We start from the raw sequence: 26,329 nt of genomic DNA on the forward strand, positions 1-26,329 counted from the left end.
TCTTCCCCAGAGGACAAAAGACAAGAATATCTGGGACATTTTGCCCACTTTCCGTCTCAGGCCTCAGAAAAAAGTAAGCTCTTTTCAGGTAGTCTATGAAACTCAGATCTTCATTTGCATGTATTTTTAAAGCTCAGATATTACATTTGACAATATATTAAGGTCATGCATGGTTCTTGTAATAAAGTTTCGTGCTTCGTTTTGTAGTGGTGATCTGAGGGGAAGTGGAAGGAAATAAACCAGTAAACCAAAATTGGCATATTTGAAAACCTAATAGTTTCAAAAAGACAACACGTTGCTGTCTCCCCCTCCTCTGAAATCTTGTTGATTTGTTGAGTGTTTGACTTTCTAGGAGAGGCTATTTACCAATTCCCTAGGCTTGTATTATTAAAAGATTCTCAGCTCAACAACAGGCTTTTGTGATTTCTGCAGAATACTTGCAGAAACCAAATCTCCTAGGAGTACAATAAAAACAAACAAATCAGACCTATCATGCAATCATGAATGCCCCAAACTGATCGGTACTTGGGGTACTCAAGTGGGGCATTTCACTTTGATAGCTGTCCATTCTTTTTCATGGTGAGATAGCTACAGGGATAGAAAAGGCAGCCGCCTTCACAGAATCAAGCAAACGGTTTCACGATTTTTCTTAACCCCCGCTGCTTTATTTTGGCCGCTTCCCTACCCCGCCGGGAATACCATCAAGATCTTAGTCCAGGTAGATCTGACGTCAAGAGATGGCTTTCGTCGATTTGACGTGTAAACACTCATTTCCATTCTGGCTCGGGAGGGTTGGGGCTCCATTCAGCCCGGAGACAGAGGCGCTGTGCTGTGCGCTCGCTGGAAAGCTCCCACTTCTGCACCTCCTCTCGGTTAGCATAGCAACGAGGAGCAAGAAGTGATCCAACGGAGTCTGAATCTTGAAAGATTGATTTCTTGTTTGTCTTTCTCCTATATTGGTTTCCTTCTCTCCTGTTCCCATCGTGTGTGTGCAATGGATGTGAGATATCGGTCTCTGCAGTACACTGCTTTTGCTCTCTATTTCTGCTGGTGTGCAATGTACAGTGGTAGAGCAGAAAAACAGTTCGTTAATGAATGGGCAGCGGAGATTCCTGGGGGTCTAAATTCAGCCAAAGAGATAGCAGAGGAGCTGGGTTACGACCTTCTCGGACAGGTAAGCTTGCACTTCACAAGTTACTTTCTGGTGCTCGGGGCAGCTGCAGTGTCTATATGTTGGGGTCTGCCGGTCCTGCCGATCATTTAGTCGTCGTGTTAACACTAAAGGAGGTTTGATCTTCTTGACTTAGTCCTTTCTCTGGGCGGGCTGTTAGAATGCCTGTATTAGTTGCCGTTTCTATGGGTGCGACCCGGTAGAAGCATGTCTGGGCAGCAGCTGTTTGCTGCTCTCTTTTCCGCTCACTGCCTGCTCTGAGATCGAAAACCGTCCCAGTGCGGTTTCTAAGTGATATCTCTCCCCCTTGCCTAGGGAATTCCCAGTATCCCCAGACTCCCGGGACCCGCCGGGCAGGAGTCCCGACGCACGCAGTTCCTAGAGCCTCGACCCAGTCTGCGTCAGGAGCAGCTGGCTCCTTCCTTCTTTTCAATATGGCAGCGTCATAAGCAAGGCAGGCCTTGGTGGTATCGGCTAGCCGTCCCAGAAGCTGCAAGGGGGCATGCCAGAGCTACTGAGGTAGAACTCAGCCTGAGATGGGTCGAATCCCAAAGAAGCTCGGGGGGTGCGGAGATTGCCGGGAACTGTCTGGGAGCGTTGTACGGAATTGAGGGACCGCCCCCGGGTCCCAGGCCCCGCCCTGCCCACCTTTTCTGGTTGTAAAGAAGCTTCATCGAGAAACTTGCGAAGTCTGGGCTCTCAACTTTTCCCTGTATGCCCCCCATTCACACCCCACCCCTACCCCCAGGCTTCAAGCTGCCGGACTTTGGGGACGGGGCTCATTAACCATGTATTTCTTCTGCAAAGTGCGTAGTCGCTTTGGCCAGGGGTCTCCCTCCCTGGGAAGGAAGAGCTGGAGGAAAAGTGGGGCTCAGGTTCGCACAAATAAGTGGTGAATAAGAAAGAGAACTGGGGGGGGGGGGGGAAGTGTTCATCTGCCAGGCTCGGTGACAAATTATTCTCTTTCCTAAATTAAAATCCCCGCTCTCTGCCCGGGAAGTTACTATGAGGAGGGGTGACTAGGCAGGTGGAGCGGAGGATGAAGAAGTTGTACTTCCTCCCACACTCTTTTTTCCCTCCCCCCATTTTTTTTTCTTTTTTTATTTCTTTCTGTCTTTCTTTCTTTCTTTCTTTTTTTTTTGGCGCGTTTTTCCGGAGGTTGTGTTCGTGATGCTACTGTAGCCACAGATGAGTAACTGGATTTACGTTTCAGTGTAATTGCTAATTCTATCCACTGAGACCACAAGGGAATGGAACTACATTCCACTTCCAGTGGCTACATTTTTCACCTTGGGTATGAAATAACCGGCAATCCCACCGGCAAATAAAGTCCTTCAGAATTCCCAGTCCCTGGTAGAGGGAGGGACTGAAAAAAAAATTAGGACCAAAGATAAGATTCCAGTCAGAATCTAATGAATATTCCTTTCCGTTTTCCCACGTACTGGTAAAAGACTCTTTTCTTTAGTGGAACTACAATTCAATTAAGTTCTCCTAGGTGCCAGGCATTGTGCTGTAGCCAAGGACACTAAAATGAAAAGTTCCCACCCTCAAAGAGCTTAGACTCTACTATGGAATGATAAGGCATATTCACAGATAAGTAGGATACAGGGCATCGCGGTTACGGATCCTAGAAACAATGTGTGTATGTGTGTGTGTGTGTGTGTGTGTGTGTGTGTGTGTGTGTGTGTGTGTGTGTGTGTAGTGATTTCATTGATGTAGGGAACTCCCTATGAAGAATGCAGATCATCATCTGTTCTACAACTTGTAGACTTAGATAATTGCCTAGAGACACGGAGGCATTAAGTGACTTGTCTAGAGTCTTACAAATGAAAGGCAGCCCTACTGGAGTGTGAGAATACAGATCAAATGTAGTTATCTCAAGGCTTGAATCCAGGTTTTCATTTTTGTTTTCTGTCTCTGAGATTACCTCTAATAAGAAAAAAAAGTCATATGATAATCCAATTCGACTCCCAACAAACATTTATTAATTACCTACACTTTGTGCAAAGCACTGTGGTAGGAGCTGAGTGTCTGAGGTTTCATGCAAATTCCTTCTAGCTGCAAGCCCAATTCACATAGTTGCTGTTTATACCTAGTGAGTGCAAATACAGACCTCAGAGAGTTACGAGTTAGTGTGACCCTGTTCAAGTCACTTAATCCCATTGTCCTCTTTCCCTCCCCCCCCCCCCAAAAAAAACCAACATAGAACAAATCAAGCAAGTGGTCCTCAGATTTTTCTTTGTGGGGAGGGTTGTCACCTAGAGATGGTTAAAATAATTCGTGGTTATTTGCATATGATTTACATACTGGCTTTTTTTCCTAAAGATTTTCTCAGTGGAATATTCATTATTGTTTTGCTTAAAGCCACAGTTTTCCCTTCATGATTCCCTACATGATTCAATCTCATTGACCTAGATAGCCATTTGCCAGTAGTTTATTACGCAACATGGGTAAGAATGTATGTGAAGGCAGAGATAGAATTGGGAGGGTCACCAGTGAGTGATCGTCACTTTGGGTTATTAAGGACCCACCATCTGTAATACACTGTCCCATATGCCCAGCATTTATCTCTAGGGCGTAGCAAAATTCCTTGAACATAATTGGTCTTTAATAATGGTTTGTGGAATCAAAGATTTATAATGGGGGATCAACTGGATTAGACACACTAAATATCAAAGCATTTGTTAAGAAGATTTTTTTCCCAAGGCATTTATGGTGACTAAAGCTAACTCTTCCAATGAAAATAGATCAGCACTGTAGAATATAATCATTCTGACTCAAATTCACCTATCTATAACTATGGCTATGACAATACTACAAATCATCAGCATGGCCTTTATAACACTGTCTATTTAAATAGTATCCAAGAAGAGAAAACATTTATTTCCTCTCAGTTATATTGAATTCATCAAATATTTATTGAATCTCTTCTATGTGTCTAGCACTGTGGGAAGCAATATCCTACAAAAATGTACTGCCTCTAAATGGAAGCAGACGCTTTTCCATTAATACAGAATGAACCAAAATGTTCCACAATTGAGGCCCATTATATTCATGCATGTGCTACCAAGAAAAGAGGGGTGAACATCTGTAGTGTGATGTAGCAGAAAGAGCACTTTCAGTCAGGAAAACTCAGATTCAAATCCTATCTCATATACTTAGCCACCTTAGCCTTCCTATTTTTCAGTTTCAAATGTAAAATGAGGAAGTTGAAATCAGTGGCCTCTAAAATCCCTTTCTTAATTTGAGTGTTTTCCCCCTATTGATTATCTGCAGTTTATCCTGTCTATATCTTGTTCATGCATCTTTTTTTCCATATTGTCTTCTTTAGACTATGAGTTCCTTGAGGGCAGGCATGGTGTTTTACCTTTCTCCAGTGCTTATTAGAGTTCCTGGTCCATGACAGGTATTTAAAGAAAGTTTATTGAATGACTGATTTTCAACTCTACATCTATGATTTTAAATTTAATTTAAAATGTAATTTAAATTTAAAATCCAAGGCATACTCTAAATAAAAGTCATCCTTTGCAGGTCAGTTGAAATTAGCTGTTTGTTAGATAAGAGCTTCTTTCAGAAATGAATTTTTTATTTTGAAATCTCTCTGACTTATAGATTGGATCACTTGAAAATCACTACTTATTCAGGCATAAAAGTCACCCCAGAAGGTCTCGAAGAAGCGCCATTCACATCACGAAGAGATTATCTGATGATGACAGAGTAAGTTCTTTAATTTCTCTATGAGTTAGTGTGCTGGCTTCTTTGCCTAGTCCTTAATTCTAATGAAAGTCAATGAACTTTTATTCTGATGATTAGATTTATTGTACAATTTTCCCTACTCTAAGTATATACTTTCACTAAAAATAATATTATTGGGTTAATTTGTATGAGATGATAAACACGAATGAATATAATGTGCCTGTTGCATACTTACTTTGATACTGTAAACCTCTGTAATTTTGCCCCTGTGGCTCCTTCCAAACCAGACCTCAGTCCCTCTAAGGACTTCATAGAAAGTCTTTGAGATTTGTTGTGAGACCAAGTTTATCTCCCTATAGCCATCCTGGTAATGAATCTCACTGACCTTAGCTTGGCTGGTCTTTGGATGTCTCAGAACTAGCAGTTTGCTAATACCTGCCAGAGATTATTTTTGTTTGTTTGTTTTGCTTTTGGCATAGCCTCTAAGAAGCCAGGCTTACCTCCACTGTTCAAGTTAAGGCAGAGGAATAAGAGTTCAATATGTCTATCAATCAATCAATAAACATTTACTAAGCACTTACTATGTGCCAAGCACTGTGCTAAGTGATGGGGATACAAAGAGTTGAAAGATAGTTCCTGACCTCGAGGAGTTTATAATCTACTGGAAGAGATAACATGAAAATGAATATATATATGTATATGTATATGTATATATACATATATATGTATACGAAGCAAGTGATATGCAGGATAAATAAGGAATAATTAACAGAAGGAAAACATTAGAATTAAGAGACATTGGTGAAGCCTTCCTGTAGAAGGTGGGATTCTAGTTGGGATTTAAAGGAAGTCAGGCAGGTCAGTACCTGGAATGGAGAAGGGAAAGCATTGCAGACAAAGGGGACAGTCAGAGAAAATGCTCAGATCTGAGAGATGGAATGTCTTGTTCCTGGAACAGTCAAGAGGCTAGTCACACTGGATTGAAGAGTACATGTCAGGGAATAAGATGTAAGAAAACTAGAAAGGTAGGAGGGGTTAGGTTATGAGGGTTTTGAATGTCAAACAGAGCATTTCAAATGTGATCTTGTAGGCAGAAAACCACTGGAGTTTATTGAGAAAGCATTGTGTGATATAATTGGACTTGTGCTTTATGGAGTATGTGTGTCCATATGTACATACATACATACATATAAACACACATACATATACTTATGTACACACATCTGCATATGCAAGATGTTCCAATTGCATTAATTTAAAACTGTATATGTGTGTATATTCATGCACACATATGTTTAGTGAAGGAATATATAATAAATAGCATATTATAACATAATTATGATATAATATCTTATATAACAATAATTATTATATCTTATATTATATAATATGATAACTATTATAAAGTTATATTTAATAATATAATAATTATTCTAATATATCATGTTTAATATATTCCTCCACTAAAGTCTTATTCATATGTCTTACTTCAAATACAGATATTTATTACAGAAACATATCTTAAAATACCTAACTGATGTTCACATTAGATCAGAAATCATGAGACAAAAGTCTCATAACAGATTTTATTTACATAACAATTTATAAAAAACTTCCCCCACAGCAGGCCTTTGAGATAAGTAGAAACCTATTTTGCAGACAAGGAAATCAATTCCAAGAGAGCTTAGGAGATTTATCTAAAAGTTGCATAGCTAATAAGTGGCAGAGTCAACATTCCAACTCTGGACTTCTGGCTCTAAGTTCAGTGGTCCTTCAATTGCACCACAGCTAGGTTCTAGTACAAATTTAATCTACCTAGTAACTTTCAAAAACAATTCACAAGACTATGAATGTGTGTATGGATATGTACATACATACATACATACATATCTATATCTATATCTATATCTATATTTCAATTGCAGTCACCTAGAGTGAAGTATCATGCGCCCCGTGGGTGGCCACTGTACTTCCAACAAGGGAAAGATAGGGAGATCCAGTCTCAAAAAAAAAAAAAAAACCCATTGATTTTGGAGTCTGACAACCTATGTTCAAATCACCCCCCCAAAACAAATTACCACCTATTAGACCTTGTACATAGAGGAATTTACATGCAATAAATGATCATAGATTTAGAGTTAGACAAAATGTTAGAAACCATCAAGCCCAATATTCTCAGTTTATAGATGAGGAATCAATTTAGTTTCACCCTCCTCTAGTCATTATCATTCAGATCTTTGTAGTTATGTCAGATTATGCTTACCATAAAAATTGAATAGATTTGATGATGATGATAAAATTGTTATAGCACTTTAAGGATTGCAAAGCATTTTACAAACATTAACTCATTTTATCTTTACAACAACCCTGGGAAGTTGGTATGATAACATCTTCATTTTACAAATGAGGAAATTGAGATAGCTAGAGGATAAATGACTTGTCCAGGGTCACAAAAACTATTAAGTGTCAGAGGCTAGATTTGAACTCAGGTCTTCCTGACTGGAGAGGGCAGGTAATCCAATCCCCAGCTTACCCTTTTCTGTATCTTATGCTATCATACGTGTATCATGAGAACGTTCCCTACACCAGTGGAGATCAACAAGTGGTCTTTAGTCATCTGCGGAGAAGTTAATTGACTTGCCAAGGGCCAAACAGACAATATATATTAGAGGTGAGAACTGAACCCAGTTCTTCCTGTCTCTTGAAGTGATTTGCTAGAGGTCATACAAAAAGTAAGAGGTAGAGCTGGACTTCGAATCCAGGTCTCCTACTTCCATGTCCAGTAGACTTTTCAATGTTGCCTCTCACACTCCTCCAAGGTGGAGATTGTGTTTGGCATCTGTATCACTCCTATAGCTCTCTGAGCTAATTTAAGCATCCCAAGTAAGCAATAGCATTCCTGAGATGGAAGCTAAGATTGGAGATGTCTTTAACAACAACAACTATAAAAACAATGGTAATAACTAACATTTCCACAGAACTTACACAGTGCCAGCTGTGCCAAGTGCTGTACAATTATTATCTCATTTGATCCTCACTAGTCCTGGGAGATAGGTGCTATTATTATGCTCATTTAACAAATGAGAAAACTGAGGTAAAAGAAGGTTAAGTGACTTGTTCAGGGTCACACTTAGCAAGTGTTTGAGGCCAGATTTGAACTCAGGTCTTCCTGTCTTCAGGTATGGAACCCTATCCACTATACTATCTAGTCAGGTAAGCAATTTTTCAGCAGGAAATAGTGTAGACAGTATTGATGTTTAAATAAGGACCAAATGACCTTTGAGATCCCTTTAAGATTCTGTGATTCTACAATTCAGTGCCTGCACAAGTCAGATTTTGCTCTCCACCTTAGTCCTCCACCTCCATCCTCTATACTTTCCCCAACTCTGATACGTCAGTTGTCTACCCAGCTCATTGTCAAACTCAGAGGTCCTAATCGGACAGCCTTGCTTATCAACTATACCAGGTTGGAAAAGGCCAGGGAATTTTCTAGATATGTATAGCATGTGGTTTTAAAAATACCATTTACACTCAGTGTCTCTGGATAGGTCAATACAATCTAGTGGAAAGAACAGCAGCCTGAGAGAGGAGACCTAACCTCTAGTCCAGGGTCCGCCATTAACTATTTCACTTCTGTGCTTCAATTTCCTCCTCTGTTGGTTGTTGTCATCTGTTCTTGAAGAGGACTGACATGACATTACTAGGCTGGAGTCAAGGTAGTGTGTCCAACTGTGGCTGATCAGACCAGCATGAACTTGAAATACTCTATCACAGTTCAGGCACAAATAGTCCATATGAACATTTGGAGTTGAGATATCTCTAAATTTGTGCATCTCACATTTCTTTTGAGCTACTAAAATTCTGCTTCGGGGATAGAGTTCAGTGCTTTCGTTGATGTGGACACGCCATACTAGACAGTCCTTTGCCAGTGTCTCTCATGTCATGCAATTGATTCCAAAATTCTTCAGGGAGATGAGACATACTTTGAGAGTGTCCTTGTATCATTTTTTCTGACCTCCATGTGAGCACTTGCCTTGTGAGTGTTCTAGGTAAAATAATCTTTTAGGCAAATATAAGCTTGACATTTGAACAATGTGGTCAGCCCATCAGTGTTGCAGTCTCTGCAGTAGAGTTTGAATGCTTGGCAGTTTAGCTTGAAAAAGGATCTCAGTGCCTGATACCTTATTTTGCCAAGTGATCCTCAGAATCTTTCTAAGACAATTTAAATTGAAGTGATTCAGTTTCTTGGCATGTTGCTGGTATACTGTTCAGGTTTCACAAGCATACAACAATGAGGTCAGCACAATAGTTCTGTAAACCTTCAATTTGGTAGGCAATTTAATATATCTTCTCTCCCACACTTTCTTTTGGAGCTTCCCCAAAACCAAGCTAGCTCTAGCAATGCATGCATAAACCTCATCATCTATGCCTGGAAAGTCTACTGTCAAGGTAAATGAATTTATCCACAACATTCAAAATTTCTCTATTTGCTGTAACCAATGGTTCCATGTATGGATGGTTCAGTGCTGGCTCGTGGAGAACCTGTATTTTCTTTCTGTTAATTGTTCGACCAAAATTGACACAAGCAGGAAAGAACTGATCCTCAGAGCCTGCATTGAGTGCACAATCATCTGCGGACAAAAAGTCATGCAGCAATTCTCCCTCTATGTTAGTCTTGGCACTTTAGTCTAAATTGAAAGGGTTGGACAAGATCTCTGATGTTACTTCTAGCTTCAGCCTTCTTTGATACAATGATTCTTTATGAAGTAGATAGCACTAGAATAACTACTGGAAAAAGCAATGATTAGGAGACCCAGGTTTGAGTTGCAGTTTTGTCCTTAACTAACTCTGTGGCTTTAAACAAGTCACAGCTCCAATCTGGATCATAGATTCTTTGTTTTGTTTTGTTTTTATTTTTTTAATGTGAATGAATGAGTTGGACTAAATGATTTCAAGGGTTCCCTTCTAGCTCCAACATTTTGTGTTTTGTGTCTGACAAACCCAAGCAAATATCTTTCAGGGTCCCTTTCCAATGGTAACTTCCTTTCCTCTCCTCAGGTCAGACATCTTTTTGCAGGTTGTGTATCAGCATTCACATGAAGTCTTGTCTCCAGGCACTGTGACTATGAATGTTTGCTCCTCTGGTTAAAGGACAGCACATCCTGAGGCCAGACTGAACTCCTTAGTTTGTCATCAACACAGTTTAACCCTCTCCCTCTGTCCTCTTCTTTCACCTCACAGAGGAAAGGGTGATTGGGAAGAATAATGAGAAACTAATGCTTTTTGAATTCAGAGTATCCGTAGAAAAGATTCAATAGCCTAATTTTATTTTTAATGTGTATTGTCCTCTTGAAACCAATATGGTCTTCACTGGAAAACAAGACAAAGTGTGAAGAAGGGTTAAACCTTGATCCACAGTGGGTCGCTACTTGTCCTTTAATAAAATCCTAACCAAAATAAATTTTATGATAGGATAAATAACATTCCAATTTGACTTACATTTTTATTGCTACCCATGCCCCTGTAATTTGGGGGCCCCAATTACTTTACCCAAGTTCCATCCATAGTAAGCATGTTTTCAGTTTGCTATATCATGTCGATTGCATTCTCCCAGAAGTTATCGTGGACTGCTAGATGAATGACATCACCTACAACCATGCTTCTCAGAATTGTAAATCAAGTTTGGATGATTGCTCCCTTTCATTGCTCTGACTGACGTTCGCAAAACTAACTCTTAAGTTTCATTTTAGTACATTTTGTTTACATTTTTTCTGATTTTCATTCAAATTATCATTTACAATGAAATGCAATTGTGTACCCACTTCCTAAGATTGTACTAGAATACTCTCCAATTGGAAGTGACCCTCTTCTCTAAAGATAAGCACTTGGTCCCTAGCAGCCTGCTTCCAGAAGACTAATTTAAATGATGGGCAGTCTATTCTAAGCATTAGATATCTTTCAAGCCAACACAATATAGCTTTCAGATATATGCAGTTTAAAAATAATTCATTAGTGAGTAATTTCTGGTTCCTGAATTCCTCCCAATGTTTATGGTAGTTTCACAGCACATTTTCTAACTGGAGTATCAAGATGAAGTCAGTGATTGATTTTTGTCGTTTATTTTAGATTATTTTTCCCAATGTAAAAATAAATTACATTTAACTCATGAGTTTCCACTTACATCTGTTAAATCCCAAGACACACTGGACTTCCACTCTGGGTACAACAGAGGTAACATTTTAAATAGGAAGGAAAGGTTCTTCTTGCTCAGCAAGTGGGTTTTTACTAATATGACAGCCTTGTGTATTGAAAGTCATCCCTGGTACAAGAAAGAAAATTAAGAATATTTACCATGTGCTATGATTTTTTCAAATTTTAGTGGACAACAATGAGCTCAGTGTGAGGCAACAGTATGTTAGGGCATTTAAGAAAGTGAATGCAATCTTAGGATAAAGAAAGGCTCTATGTTGAAGATTGGGGAGATTTGGACAGTACCTCTGTACTCTGCCTTAGTGAAATTAAATTAGGAATATTATGTCAAGTTCTGGACATCAGATTTTAGGAAGGAGAATATCCAGAGGAAGACAATTACAGAAAGACAAATTTAGATTTGACGTAAGGAAACATTTCCTAACAATGAGAGGTATCCCAAAGTAGAATGACCTGCCTTGGGAAATAGTGTGCTCTCTCTCAATGGCGGTATTCAAGCTAAGGCAGGATGACTATTTCTCAGATATGTTGCAGAGGGGATACTTGATTAGGTACAGTTTGGACTAGATGGCTTCTAAAGTCTCTTTGAACTCTGAGATTCTGTCAGAAGACAACTTGAAGCCACAATTCTCCCCATTTACTAATCATATGACCTTGAGCAGTTTCCTTCACACCTATGAACCTCACCTTCCTTATGTGTAAAGTGGAAATAATAGTATGTACACTATCTACGTCATAGAAGTGTTGTGACGATAGTACATACATGAATGAGATAGTGTATATCAAACATTAATAAACTGTAAATTGATCTACAAATGTCAGCTTTTACTAAATGATGCGTAAACCAAACACATATGGGTAGATAATCCTAGCCAGAAGAGATCGAGTAGCTAAACAAATAGACACAGACACAGTTTGGGAGTTAAGATCATTTAAATTACTAGAAAAATCACCTGGTCAACGTACTGTATAGAAGTTTTTTGAGGAAAGTACTTTGTTACCTTAAAAGTATCATACACATATGTTTATTTTCTGATGGTGTGGATGCAGTTAGAAAAAATGATTGGAGAATCTCAGAATATCCAAGCTACAAGAGAGTTGGGAGATTATATAGCCCCAACCTCTCATTTTAAATGAAAATAAAAGCAAATTTTATAATACACACTGACCATCATCCAAGAGAAATGACAAAATATCCTCATTCCATTAGTCAAACACTCCTTTAGATAGTGTAGAAACATCTAAAATACTGAGTGGATTTTTTTCTTTCATTCAAGTGCTTGTGTAGAAAAAGCTAAGACAATAAATCATTTTTTAAAAAAAGCCTTACACTTTCTAAAATCTATGGCCAGCATTTGAATTTTTTTTCTCTTTTAAGGCATTATTTTTGAGTTTTTGAATATGTTGTATTTTGCATAAGATATAGATGGCACACTTTCTATCAGGTGCATATCATAAGCTCAAATTCACAGAAGCATAAATGTGTGGCTGTCCTGTGATAAGCCTATGATGCACTGGGTAGGGTGTGAAGTTGGGACTTAATCCTTTTCTCAGTTAATCTCCAACTATTTGTGTGATCTAAAGATCATTCAATGGCTTTGTACCTCGTATAAGATCCTGTTATAGACATTGTTTAGAGGGAAGATAATTTTCATTTAATTTGATCTGCTTATATAATATGTGACTCAGTATTAGAGTTCCATATGTGAGTCTGGGGATCAATACAGACACCTCTCATCACAATTTTACTCTCATAAGCTGCTGCCCCTGAGGACTAAGAATTATTTTCTCACAGTTTCTGCTTTTCAGTGCAAGTATATGATGAGAATTCAAACTGTAGTCATGATTTGTTGAGTCTCTCTGCCACAGTAGACACATTAACAACTGCAGAATACATAAAAAATGTGTGTGAAGTGTGTTATACATTTTCCTCTTTTGTAACCACAGAGTAAATAATTGGGAAGAATCATCTCTGATGAATGGTTTCTTTCCTCCTTGAGGTGTGCTTTACTGTTATAAGGGAAATGTTCATCTCCCTAGTTGGCATCCTCCTTGCACTGACTGAGGTCAGATCACCCATCTGCCAGGTGTCTGCTGGGGCTACGACCTGATGGGGTGAGGACAGTGGTATTGTTGGGGAATGTTGCAGTTTGACCTATCCAAATATCTCTTCAGGTAACATGGGCTGAGCAACAGTATGGAAAAGAGAGAAACAAACGTTCTATGCTAAGAGTTTCAGCAGAGGACCTCTTCAACGACCCAATGTGGAATCAGCAGTGGTATTTGGTAAGTCTTTACTCAAACATGGATGCGCATTTTGTATTTTCATATTGACACATTGAGGAATGCAACGACCCTGTGTGAGCTTGAGTAAGAGCGAGTGGATACTCACAAGATCTCAAACTTAGTCCTTTGGTGGTGGAAGGGAAGAGAGGGAGATAAGAGAATTCTGGTGCTATGTTGTTGTTGTTCAGTCATTCAGTTGTGTCTGATTCTTTGTGACCCCATGGGCCACATTGTTCATACAGTTTTTTGACAAAGATACTGAGTGGCTTGCCATTTCCTTCTCCAATGGATTAAGCAAACACAGCTTTTGTGATTTGCCTATGGTCAGAAAACTAGCAATTATCTAAGGTCAGATTTAAACTCAGGTCTCCTTTGACTCTGGGGTAACTAGGTGGCACAGTGGATAGAGTGCCAGGCCTGAAGTCAAGAAGACTCTTTTTCCTGAGTTCAAATCTGACCTTGCTGTGTGACCCTGGGCAAGCTACTTAATCCTGTTTGCCTCAATTTCCTTACTTGTAAAATGAGCTGAAAGAGGAAATGGCAAACTACTCCAGTGACTTTGTCAAGAAAATCTCGAATGGGGACATAAAGAATCAAACACAACTGAAGTAACTCAACCACTGAGCCATCTAGCCGCCTCTTAAGTTCTGGTGCTGCCTTCTACTAAATCCCCAGAGAGAACAATATAGCAGGTCCCTTGGATTGTCAGATGGATGTCAATTCTATGCCCATTTCAGCCTTTAAGAAATTGGGACTTATTTCCTTTTTGACCATAGGCAAGTTACTTGATCATTTTGGGCTTTACATCATCAGTCATCTGTAAAAATGAGATAGGAGACCCTTCAGTTCCTTTCATGCTCAATCAATGACTTTAGAATAGTGACCTGAGTTTAAATAACACCTCTGAACATACTGGCTCTCTGATGTTGGACAAGTAACTTAACATCTTAGTGCTCTAAGTCAGAGGTGTCATACATGCATGGGGTCCCAAGTACAGCCAGAACCACATTGAAATGTAATTGGAAAATATTTAACAAAATAAATCAAATGTAGCAAACTACAAATAACACTGAATTTTAAACCTACATTAATCCTGGTCCCTCAGGGACCCTTATGTATAGATTAGTGGTCTCCATTTCTATTTGAGTCTGACACCACTGCTCTGGGCAACCCTCGAAGACTCTAAGTTTCAGTAACTGTGCCAGCCAACATTGCGAAAAGGAATTTCTTCTTTGGGAGTTCCCTGTGCCAATGGAATCAAAAGTTGAATTATTCTCCCCACGTACTGAGGGGGTTTTTTGGGTAAAATTTTAAACTTAAATACAACATGATTAAAGAAAAAAAGAACATTTCTACATACACAGCAGAACATGAGAGGATTCAATATAAAACAATAAATTTCCATTTCAGGAAAATCTATATAATAAATACTACACATTGTTTTCAAAGATAGCCAGCTTTTCTGCGCTTCTTTCTAAATTTTCTTTTGTTCTCTGCTGTGTACTTTTAACTTGATTTTTCCTCTCCCTCCACCAAGAAGGCTATAAACATACGTACATATACATAAATATCTGTAAACATGCACATATATACACATATATACTCATACACATATACATAAGATCATACTATACATATTTCCCCTTCTCCTATATTTCTCTGGAGTTGCATAGCATTTTCCTTCACAAGTCAAAATATTTCTGTGCTTTTCTAAATCAACCAGCTCATCGTTTCCTACACCACAGCAGTATTCCAACACAATCACATCCTATCTGAGAGATTGTCTATGAAAGTTTTCCGCCAATTTTCTGCTTTCCTTCTATTCCTGGCTACATTGCTTTTATTTATACAAGAAATTTTTCATTTAAAATAATATCCTATGTATTGTTCAGTAGAAGAATATACTTCTCCATGACTCCCCAACTCTATCTCAGTTAGTTACGTTTCACAGTAAGAGGTATGGCCTCCCTCGTTGTTCCTGAGGCTGAAAATTCATTCCCTTATGAATATGATCAGATGTGTTATGTGATTTGAACGCCCTAGCTTCCTTCATAGCACACTTTACTGGCACCTGGTTGGTAGGCTATGGTTTCTACATACTTCAGGTCAGCAAATGGGAAAAGGGTTTATTCTGCCAGAGGCAGAATAAGGTAAAAATTTTTTTTCTTGTTACACACGAGTTACAGACTCCTTTGTTGAGTATCTGACAACCTCTCTTGGTGTTTTGCTGCCACGGACTTCCACTCCCTGACATCCCAGCCATGCAGTTCCATATTATGTAACTTTAGAACACAGAGGGAGACAGACACAGAGATGCAATGAGAAAGGAAGGAGAAGGGGAGGGAGAGAAAGGAAGAGAGACAAAGACAGAGAGACAGAGAGAGACAGAGAGAGAGAGAAAGAGAAAGAGAAAGAGAAAGAGAGAGAGACTGCCCTCCAACATAAGCTTATTCTCTAAGTCACATGAATTTGGAAACAGTCAAACAAATGACATCATTGCCTGGCCGTTACAGGTTGCCCTTTTTCTTAAGGAAACAAAGATAAAAACACTCTACAGATATGACCATGCATGCACTAAGCAATTGAAAGTATAAAGGAATGGTAATCTGTGCCTCACTTTATTTTTCCAGAGAAAGGGAATATAGAATATCAAACAAAGCTTTGGTAGATGGAAAGCTTGAACATTTCATTAGAAAAGAAAAAAATGATGAGCAAATGGCTTCTTCAAAGCCTCATCCTTCAAAGAGAAGGGGCCCCAGGGTGATTCATCCTTTCAAGTGATTTTCCACTGGAACAGCAAGGAAAAGTGTAGCACCCTAATGATTCACTCTTCGAGACCTACCCTCAACTTTGGGTATTTTTAACCTACTTACCTTCTATGAAATTACTCAAACACCCAAAAATGACCCCAGTGAGAGCAAACACAATTTTCCAGGCTGAGGCTCAAGTTGGGTTCCCAAATGAAGTAAACAAAGCATGAATCCACCAATGATTCTTGTTTTTCTTTTCTAGCAAGATACCCGGATGACCCCGATCTTGCCCAAGCTGGATCTTCATGTGATACCAGTTTGGCAAAAAGGAATAACAGGAAAAGGGGTGGTTATCACCGTTCTGGATGATGGCCTGGAGTGGAATCACACTGACATCTACGCAAACTATGTGAGTTTGGGCTGTCACGCTCTGCCTATGAACAAGACAGTGGTGGACAGCTCCCTGCTCAGCTGCACACATATAAAGGAACTGAGCATTAATTTCCTCAGGCAGGATCCTGCTCTGCCTGGCCTGGGTCACATGATCCAGAACCTCTTGTCCCTTTCCCTCACCCTCCTGCCAGCTTGTCATAAACCTGCTTTGTGTCACTGGGAGTAGAACAGAGTTAATCTCCCAGGAGTAATCTCACAATGGATGTGTGTGGGCATCAGACCTCAGGCACAGAGACAAGGTGAATTATTAAAAATCTTCCAGACCTTCTCTGGGCAAAAAAAAAAAAAAGAAAGAAAGAAAAATGGCAGCCAAACAAAATTTAAGCAACTAAATCCACTTTTTAGAATTCACTCTTGCACTTCTCCAAAGATCAATGTCTTCATCATGGCATCGTGTCATGTGCTTAAATTGTACATCCTCCCCAGCACTCAAATCCAAAACAGGAGGGACATAGTGAAGACAATGTGGCAGAAATGCTGAGTAGCCAGCATCAATCAAGAAAAAGCATTTATCAAATGTCTAAGGTGTGCAGACCCTCTTCTAGGCACTGGGGATGCAAAGCAAAAAAATCAGTTTCTGCCCTCAAGGCCCTATGAATGTATACAAAATTTTCACAATATAAATACACTGTAACACAGTGGTTGGGGGGGGGTGCTTGTTTTAGTTCTCAGTGCAAATAACGAATCCCTCAAAGTAGCAACATTATTTTAATTCTCACTGAATATTTCCATTGGGCTGGAACCAATTACTGTATTTAACACAATTATAACTTTGAACAATACTGGAGAAAACTAAGGAACAGGAACTATGGGTAAGAGTTGTAAAGGAACATATACATTTTGGGGAGAGAGAGGGGAAAATGGGAATTTGACTTGACTATGCATATTTATTTTTTGAAAGTGGAGGGGAGATGGAAGGGAAAGAAAATAGACTTTCAGCCATTGAAAAATAAAGTTAAATTGAAAAAAAGGAAAATTTAAAGAAGTCAGGAACAATAGAGAATTCCCAAGAAATGGAGGTGGGTACCACCCCTCAGTTTACTCCTTGTACCTGAGAATGCTCTGCCCACTTACAATCTATAAAATAGTTGTTTTATCCTGGGCCAAGAAACCTCAATTACATGTTTTAGCCCATGTTCAAACTGCAGCTGGAGGCTCAGTGGGAAATAAAATTGGCATATGTAGGAAGAAGGGGGCCAGGGTTAAGGAACACAATGCAGTCTGATCAGATTCTAAGCATGGTCTCACATTCTTTTCCCCCCAACCCCCAAGCTCTCAACTCTAGGAGTAATGCTTATGCTAACATAATTCTTAAGGGCATATCAACCCCAAGAAACCCTAATGCAGTGGGTACAGACAGCACCATGGAAACAGAAAGGCAGAGAACTAGGCTCCAATGGATCTGAGTTCTAGTTCCAGAATCTGCCACTAATTAGCTATGTGACTTTGAGCATGTAATTTAGCCTTTTGAGGCCTTAGTTTCATCAACTATAAAATGCAGGGATTGATCTAGAAGGTAATTTAAGAGGTCCCTTCCTGCACTAGCACACTGTGAGTACTTACTAGTTTCACTGCTCACCAACCTTGCGATAAGCAATTTGCCATCTGTGCCAGAAGGCTGATGGGGCTAACCTGGGTTTGTCTGAGGAAAGGGCTAGAACAGGTGTGCGTATGTGCAAGGAAGAGAGACATTAAAAAGGTCTAGGACGTTCAGTAATGGTTATATGTGAAACCCACACGTAACACGTAAAGAGGTAAGCAGTACTGACTGAGTCTCTGCTTGACCACAAGGCCAGAGACCTGTTGTTGCTTCACTTTCTAGGGCTGTAGTAACTGTACTGGACCACTCTTCCTAAATAGTTAAAATACTAGTTATTGGTTGAAAAGTCTTCTTTCTGAATTGTCTAAAAAGATTCTTAAAATATACAGTGAATTGTCATTATGAGAAATTCATTGATTATGAGCTCAGAATTACATAGGCAAATCACTGTCCATTATTTTTGGAGCATAATTTACATTCACATCTCACTTTATGGTTATGGAACACTTCCATATGCCTTGTTTTATTTGAGCCTTGCAGTAATTATATTAACTACATGGTGCCACTTCATAGAATGAAAACAATAAGACTCAGAGGTTTTGTGACTTACCCCAAGTCACATGGTGATCGTACTAAGCCTCAGGTCCGAGTTTTCTGAGTACAGTACCCTAAAGTGAGATAATATACATAAAATGAGATAATATATGTAAATATGAGATAACACATGGATATGAGATAATATACATAAATATGAGAGAATATAAATAAAATGAGATAATATACATAAATATGAGACAATATAAATAAAATGAGATAATATATATAAATATGAGATAACATACAGGAGTATGAGATAATATCATAAAATGTGATAATATACATAAAGTTCTTTGCCCAACTAAAAACGCCATGTAAATGGGATTATTATTACTTCATTCTCATTCTCATTATTATTCTTGCTACTATTAATGCTACCATCCTTTTCATGACTTCAGGCTCCCTGGAATTTAGACACAAGAGAAGGGATATTTAAGCAGACCACTCTCTTATTAGTTCAGCTGCATTTATCATCACCTGGTTCATTGAAGTGGCTAGAGGAGAGGATGCAAGAAGCAGACATGTAGATCGAGCTAGATATCACTGAGGTACATTCCTCTGAACCATCTCCCAGGGGAGGGTGGGTTTCCTTTGATCAGTCATAATGTAATGCTGATTTACTGTTTCTGTAGGACCCAGAGGCCAGTTATGACTTTAATGACAATGACCGTGATCCGTTTCCCAGATATGATCCCACAAATGAAAACAAGTGAGTAAATGTTCATACTTAGAAAAATGCATTTAAATGTTTCCAGCTTGTTTGAGCAAAATGTACTGTAAATGGCCCAGGCTTTTTTGCACTCTGAATACTCAGCATGCATGGTGCTTCACTATTTAACTGTAGAACTATTTGTTCCCACTATCAATGTCACAACTGAGGTTTTGTGTTGTTTTTTAAAAGAAACCAAAACACCTACTATTTTTGCATCTGTTGTTGGATATGGGAATTGAGTTCCCAGGTCCAATTGGGCATTTCAGTTGCTTTGTGAAGTTATTGAGTATGGTCAGCTGAGCTGTATCATTAACTAACTTCATTTTCCTCCTTCCTTGAATTCTTCTTCCTCCACAATTAGGAATACTACTTGAAACTCAAGGAAGCATCTTTTTTTGGGGGGAGGGGAAGAGGGAGCAAATTTAAAGGATCCAAGAGATGAAGGGAAATATTACAGTTTACTGGGCAGATTTCATGGCTTCTGGGGACTGCCAATATTGTAGAAAGAACAATAAAATGAATAATTCCACAGAGAGTCCTTGCTTCAGAAGAAACATATCTCTGTCTTAAAGCACTAAATTACAGATTAGTGACTAGGTGGCATCGTAGATAAAGTGCAGGTCTTGGAGCCAGGAGATCCTGAGTTCAAATGCAGTCTCGTGCTTAATAGCTATGTGACCCTGGACAAGTCACCTAACCTTCCTCAGACCCACTTTCTTTTTCTATAAAATGTAAAACGGTAGCACTTACCTCTAGGATTGTTGGGAGGATAAAGTAAGAAAAGATTCATTAAAGCACTTTGCAAACTGAAGTGCTATACAAATGCTAGCTAGTTTCAAATGCTCCTGAGAGCTCTTGATAGCCATAATATAATGTTAGGGAAATTTCTTGATTTCCTCATGCCTTAATTTCTCTGTCTAGAAAATAGAAACAATATTCTCTGCCACACCTTCCTAAAAATAATGTTGCGTATGTAAACTTTTAGTCCTTCCATTTTTTGAATTGGATCCTTCTACAGTCAAGAAATTGATATGAATATTAATAGCCCATATTTATATGATGATTTAAGATTTGCAAAGTGTTTTACATTTGTTATATAATTCGATCTTTAGAATAATCCTGAAAAATAGGTGCTTTTAACGATGAGGGAACTGAGTCTTAGAAATTTTAATTGATCTCTCCAGGGTCACACAGATAGGGAGTGCTTAAGTCAGAATTCAGATTTACATCTCCCTGTTTCTAGCTCCTCTGCTCTATCCACTAACCATCTAACTATACCTGAATGGAGATGGGAGGGAGCAATGGAGAATTGCTCCCAACCTACATGGTAGCCAACTAAAGGAATGTACCACCAACTCTTATTTATGGAAATGCTGTCCATACTGTATCTCAGGCTTTACTTTGGGTGAGTCTTTGAGATCTCTTAAGATGGGGAAATACCTGAAGAGACTGACGCTCTACAGAGTTGCCTTCCCCATCAGCAGAGGGGAGCTTAGAGCTAATTGTTTGTGCATAAATGTGGCCATATATATTCAATTATGCTCTCTTCTTGGGTCCTTTACAGTGGCCCAGGACTTACCTCTGCTTTTGGAATGTCACCATATGAGCAAGTTGACTTCTAAGGAAACCCTTATCCAATGAGAAAGTTGCATGTGCAATGAAACAAGGGGGTAGAAGTTTCTACAGTTGAGATCAATAACATATTCAGAGCAGAAATGACAAGCTCCAAAGGTTGTAGAGAAAATCCACTAAGCCCATTAGGGCACAGCTGTTTAAAAATGACACCATGAGCAACAATCACTGCAGCTTTTCTTTGTCAGTCAAAACGATAGCATCCCTATCATTAACCACTTGGCATTATAGAATCAAGCTGTCCCAATAGCATACTGTCAGAGGATAAATGACTCTGGCTTTGAGAATAAATGTCTCCATTTTGTCTTGACATTTATAGCAATGGGGAATCATTCTCTAATTCCAATGGCATTATCTCCCAAAGCTATCTTTATCATAGTGATTCTCTATTAATATGTAAATGAGATTAATGGAAGCAGCATTTGAATCTGACACTGCAAGCCAAACTGCATTAAATAACAAAATCTTTGAAGTGTAGAAAAGTCTTGCCATTAAATTGAGCCTTTCAGCACGAATTACAGAGAGTACTCAAATGAGAGGTATTGACCGAGGCATTTTAACCAACATAATAGTCTTCTTTAAAATGAAATGCTATCTTGCATAATAATCTTTTTTGAAGTTAAACCTCTTTAAGTGACAGTGCCTGTCATCATTTAAAAAAATAATTTCAGGTTCTTTCCCCTTGACTATACACCTTAAGAAAAAGAAAAGAAAGATACTCACTTTCTTTCCCTTGGGTTCAGGCTGAGGGATGGAGGAGAAAGAAACTATATAAAGTTAGATTGGTAGTCCAGTCCAGCCCCAGTGTTGTTCACAATGGGAAAATAAGAAGGGACAAATATTTGAGGGTAATTAGTATGTATTTATTACACACCAGGCACTGTACTGAGCCCTGGGTAGCACCCTGTATTACTTATGAGCTGGGTATACAACCGCCAGTGAGGGAAATTCCTGAGGCCAAGATAATGGGAAAGAGAAGAGGGAAGATGTCTGGAGGATAAGGGCATGTTGTTGGCATGGTGGCCCATCCTGGAATGGGATTTCTCATGCTCTTTAAATGGCAATGAATTATCTTGAGGAAAGAGGAGAAACTCTACAGACGAGGAAAAAGTCTTCTGCACTCATCCCTCACATATTCCCCATAACACTGGAGAAAATGAATGGTAGGATTATCTGCTCTGACTTAGAAAGGTACCCTACTATATGTTGTATACTAAAGGGTACACTTAACCCCACTGACAGTTTTTTAACTCCTGGGAGGAAGCACTAAATCTAATGTCTCTAAATACATTTTACCACTAAAATATTTGCTGATCAGGACCAACCCAAGGCAAAATGGTGAATTATTTTCAAGGTTCTTCTCCCTTTTCTGAGTCCTTTCATCCTCTCTCAGTGTTGCCCTTCCTTTGCTCACCTTGGGTCCCTGATGCCTGTATGATACCCCAGTGCTCCATTTATCACATCTGACATACTTATCCTCACTAAAGTGTTAGTGATGGAATATGTTATCTTTTTCAGAAAATGTATTCTTTTCAAGATTATACCAGGGGAGGGCAAAGTTTAACCCAAAGGAATAAATCTCTAATCATAGAATCTCAGGCGCTAAGACTGTATGAATAGGAGTTCTTTTTCATAAAGAGAAACTTTCTTAAATTCCCCAAATTATAACATATAAATGAGTGCCTGCCCTGACTACTTGGAAGGCCAACCTCTCATTGGGTTTCTGGTTCCATATGAAATAATTCTGGAAGAAAGAGCCACACACCACTCTTAAGTCATCTCCTGTTGGTATTTTGTTTAGCATTCCAAACTCCAAAGTGCCTTGGTGTCTTTCACCAACACTAGAGAACACTGGGAATCCTAATCTGACGTATGATGGGGATGATAAGGGGAAGAAAGAGGGACCTTAGGGCTGCATGCTGTTTAGGTGGGGGTTAGAGTTAACTAGCACTAACACAACGTAATGCTGGGAGCCAGAGATCACATTATCCTTAGCTCCTTCCAGAGCCAGAAGACCAGGCTCCAAGTCTCCTGTTCTGACACTTACTGATTTGAAGCTAATCACTTAACCTTTCTGAATATCTTCATCCATAAAGCAGGAATAATAAATGATAAAATAGCAGCTCTAAGGGAAGGTGGATAGTACTGAACTTGGAGACAGGGAGACTAAAATTCAAAATCTGTCTCTTAAACGTCCTTAGTTGCGTGACCTTGAGGAAGTCTCCCGATCTCTCCCAGCCTCAGTTTCCTCATCTGTAGAATGAAGATCATAATAGCAGCCACCTCACAAAGTTGTCATGTGGATCAAATGAGATAACATCCATAAAGTGTTTTATAAACCAGTAAGCATTATATAAATGCTAGCTATTATTATTATTTTTAAACTACCTACCTCACAGGGCTGAAATGAGGAAAGTGCTTTATAAAGTGTTATACGAATGTAAGTTATTATTGTTATAACAAACAGAAGAGACATTTATTTCAAATCAATATCTTATGGAAGATATGAGTGTCTCAAATACCTTGGTATAAAAAGCTTGAAAGGGGGCTAGACAAGGATTCCTGGTTTAGTCTCTCTCTTGACATGTGGGAAAAAGCAACAGATCTTTTCTTATTTATGTTTTTATATTTTTATTGTTCCCAGGCATGGAACGAGGTGTGCTGGAGAAATTGCCATGCAAGCCAACAATCAGAAATGTGGTGTTGGGGTGGCCTACAATTCCAGAGTTGGAGGTAAATAAACTAGAGGTTGTTCTAGGTCAGGATAATGGACACACCTGCTGGCAAAGTACTCCTGAAAGGACCCATGTTGAGGTTGAGCTTCAGAGCCTAAGTATGGCTCATAGCCAAATTAGGGGACACACTCTTAAATAAAAGAGTGCATGACTAACACATACATCCTAAAAAACATGAATGGAAATGTTAAACACATTTTGAGCCAGATGTAGCTTTCCATCTGCTCTATTTGGGGAAAGTTTATTGTCTAGAGCTTGTGATGTGGTGGCTGAAGAAACCAAAATTTCCCAACTCCTTGCTCCACTACATATTCTTCATTTGAGTGACAGACAATATCTATGTATCTATGTGTGTTTATATACATATATACATGTGTTTATACATATACATGTATATGTTACATACATGTGTGTGAATGCACATATGTATATATCTATATCTATATATATACATATATATAAGTAGATTTTCAACAATTAAAAAAACAGAAGTTGTCTTTGAGAAAAAAAGTTTTAAATATCTGGCTTCTGCAGGTATCTGAAATGTCTACAATTAAGGCACTGGTTAGAAGCATTTATGGTTCTCAGAGGCACTCTGAGGGGAAAAGCACCCAGATCCTTTATTTATTTCACCTTTTTTCAGTTTCTTTTATAAATAGTGAGGTCTAAGCTGAGATTCAGCTCTCCCTTATTTATTTTAATTTTTTTATCTTAATCTTTTCTCTCATGGGACACATAGAACAGCTGCAAATGCCCCTCCTCTCCATCCCCTTCCCAGCTTTTAATTTCTTGTGCTATAAATGCTTGGTCTTGTTTTCTAACATCTGTATCACAGAAGTTAACAATTGCAATGACATATTATAATGAGGTTTGCAAAGTGCTTATAACAACCCTCTGAGGTAGGTACTATGGTTGTCCCTATTTTATAGATAAGGAAATTGGGGTTGATGGAGTTCAATGACTTGTCCAGTCACTTATGTTATATCTTGGATTTGAACTCAGCTCTTCCTGAGTTCAAGTCCAGTATTTTATTCATTCTACCACTTAGCTATCCCATTCTAAAGTGCCTCAGTGTAGCACAAATTCAATTTTGATGAAGAAGAAACTGAGAGTCAGAAAGGTACACAAGTTCACAACAGAAGATTAGAGGCAGAACCAGGACCAAGACCTAGCCTTTGTCTCCCAGTTGGGTGCTCTTTCCTCTACATTACCTTGTCTCAGTTCCAAAGGAATTTTTATTACAGTTTAGAATGTATCATACAGCATTAATAATGCATTCAGATTTTTCATTCTGTACTATACTAAATAATACCATGGGAACCCTAGGATTTATTTTCTGTTACACTCTGAACCTGAATATCCCATAGCGTTATCAACATGAAAACAGAAACAATCAGGGAGATGGTTGTATATGCCCAAATTACTTTTGCTTTCTTGGTTGATAAATTCATGAGGCTGATGATGGGTGACAGCCTGTTGGTAAACACAGCAAACTATTATTTCTGTCTTCCCCATAACTGAAGGATAATTTTTACCCTCAAGGAACACAAAATCTGTAGCAATGATTTAATCCTTGAGATTATTTGGAAAGAAAGGGATGTTTCTTCCTTGAAAATGTCCCTTAACAGACACATTAACAATGGTTTTGGGGTTTTTTTTAAATCAGTTCCTAAAAACAAGGTTATTTTCCCATGCTTTAACTGTCTTAGATGGAAAGAATTTATTTCACTCCTGCTAAACAGGATTTCTAAATGAGGCCAGGGGGTTTACCACCATTGGCACATTCTACAAGGGCTGTATGGTAGGCTTCGCTCATCCATTCATCCTCAGTCACATTAAGACCTGTTAAAGACCTTAGCCTAAAAAAGCCAAGGTCTCCCACTGCATCCTGGTGCCATCTCCAGTCCTCCTGATCTATATCTGGCCACTGGACCTAGATGGCTCAGGACGATAAAGTGAGGCTGGCGACCTTGCACAGCCCTGCCTCATTTAATCCAATTCACTTGGATGTCATGGCATCACCTCCCTGATGTCTTGGTCCTCTGAGAATGAAGGACAAGCAACAACAGTCAACAAAGACCATTTGAGGAAAGGGCACTGTAGTGAACACTGGGGGAGATAAAAGATAAGTAAGATAAAGGATTTACTTTTACGTAACTTGCAATTTAGTGGGAAGGTATATATAGATTAAATACAATGCCAATTGAATTGTGAGAAGTGCAAAGAAAGAGTACAAAGTTCTGTGAGATCAGATGAGAAAAAAATAATTTCCAGCTGGGAAAACATAAATAAATATCCTTCTGGTTTTTTCACCTTAGAAGGTCCTTGAGAGGTGGGAGCTGGGAATGAGGTGCTGTTATAATCAGTGTTATCACTTCCGCCTCACCTCTGCTGCCTCACATGCACCACCCTCGAGGTAGGGTTCCCATCCCATCTTAGAAATACTAGCAGCACATGCATCTAACTCTTATGTTGCCGGGAGGGGAGGGGAAAGAGAAAGGAACAGAATATTCAAGGAGGTAATTGTGGAAATACTGACCTTCATCT

At 38.9% G+C, this 26,329-nt stretch overlaps 1 protein-coding gene across 1 annotated transcript in view; it reads left to right on the forward strand.

Moving 5' to 3' along the window:
- The first annotated feature begins 684 nt into the window (after nucleotides 1-684).
- The window catches only part of PCSK1 (proprotein convertase subtilisin/kexin type 1), a 50,670-nt gene continuing 25,025 nt past the window's right edge, over nucleotides 685-26,329 (forward strand). The window contains exons 1-6 of the mRNA XM_072606065.1: nucleotides 685-1,174; nucleotides 4,784-4,888; nucleotides 13,253-13,363; nucleotides 16,376-16,522; nucleotides 19,336-19,412; nucleotides 23,692-23,780. Coding sequence (XP_072462166.1) covers nucleotides 995-1,174; nucleotides 4,784-4,888; nucleotides 13,253-13,363; nucleotides 16,376-16,522; nucleotides 19,336-19,412; nucleotides 23,692-23,780 — 709 coding nt within the window. The 5' untranslated portion in view covers nucleotides 685-994. The remainder of the gene's footprint in view (nucleotides 1,175-4,783; nucleotides 4,889-13,252; nucleotides 13,364-16,375; nucleotides 16,523-19,335; nucleotides 19,413-23,691; nucleotides 23,781-26,329) is intronic.

This window comes from Notamacropus eugenii, chromosome 4 (genome assembly GCF_028372415.1).
Source record: "Notamacropus eugenii isolate mMacEug1 chromosome 4, mMacEug1.pri_v2, whole genome shotgun sequence".
Taxonomy (NCBI): Eukaryota; Metazoa; Chordata; class Mammalia; order Diprotodontia; family Macropodidae; genus Notamacropus; species Notamacropus eugenii.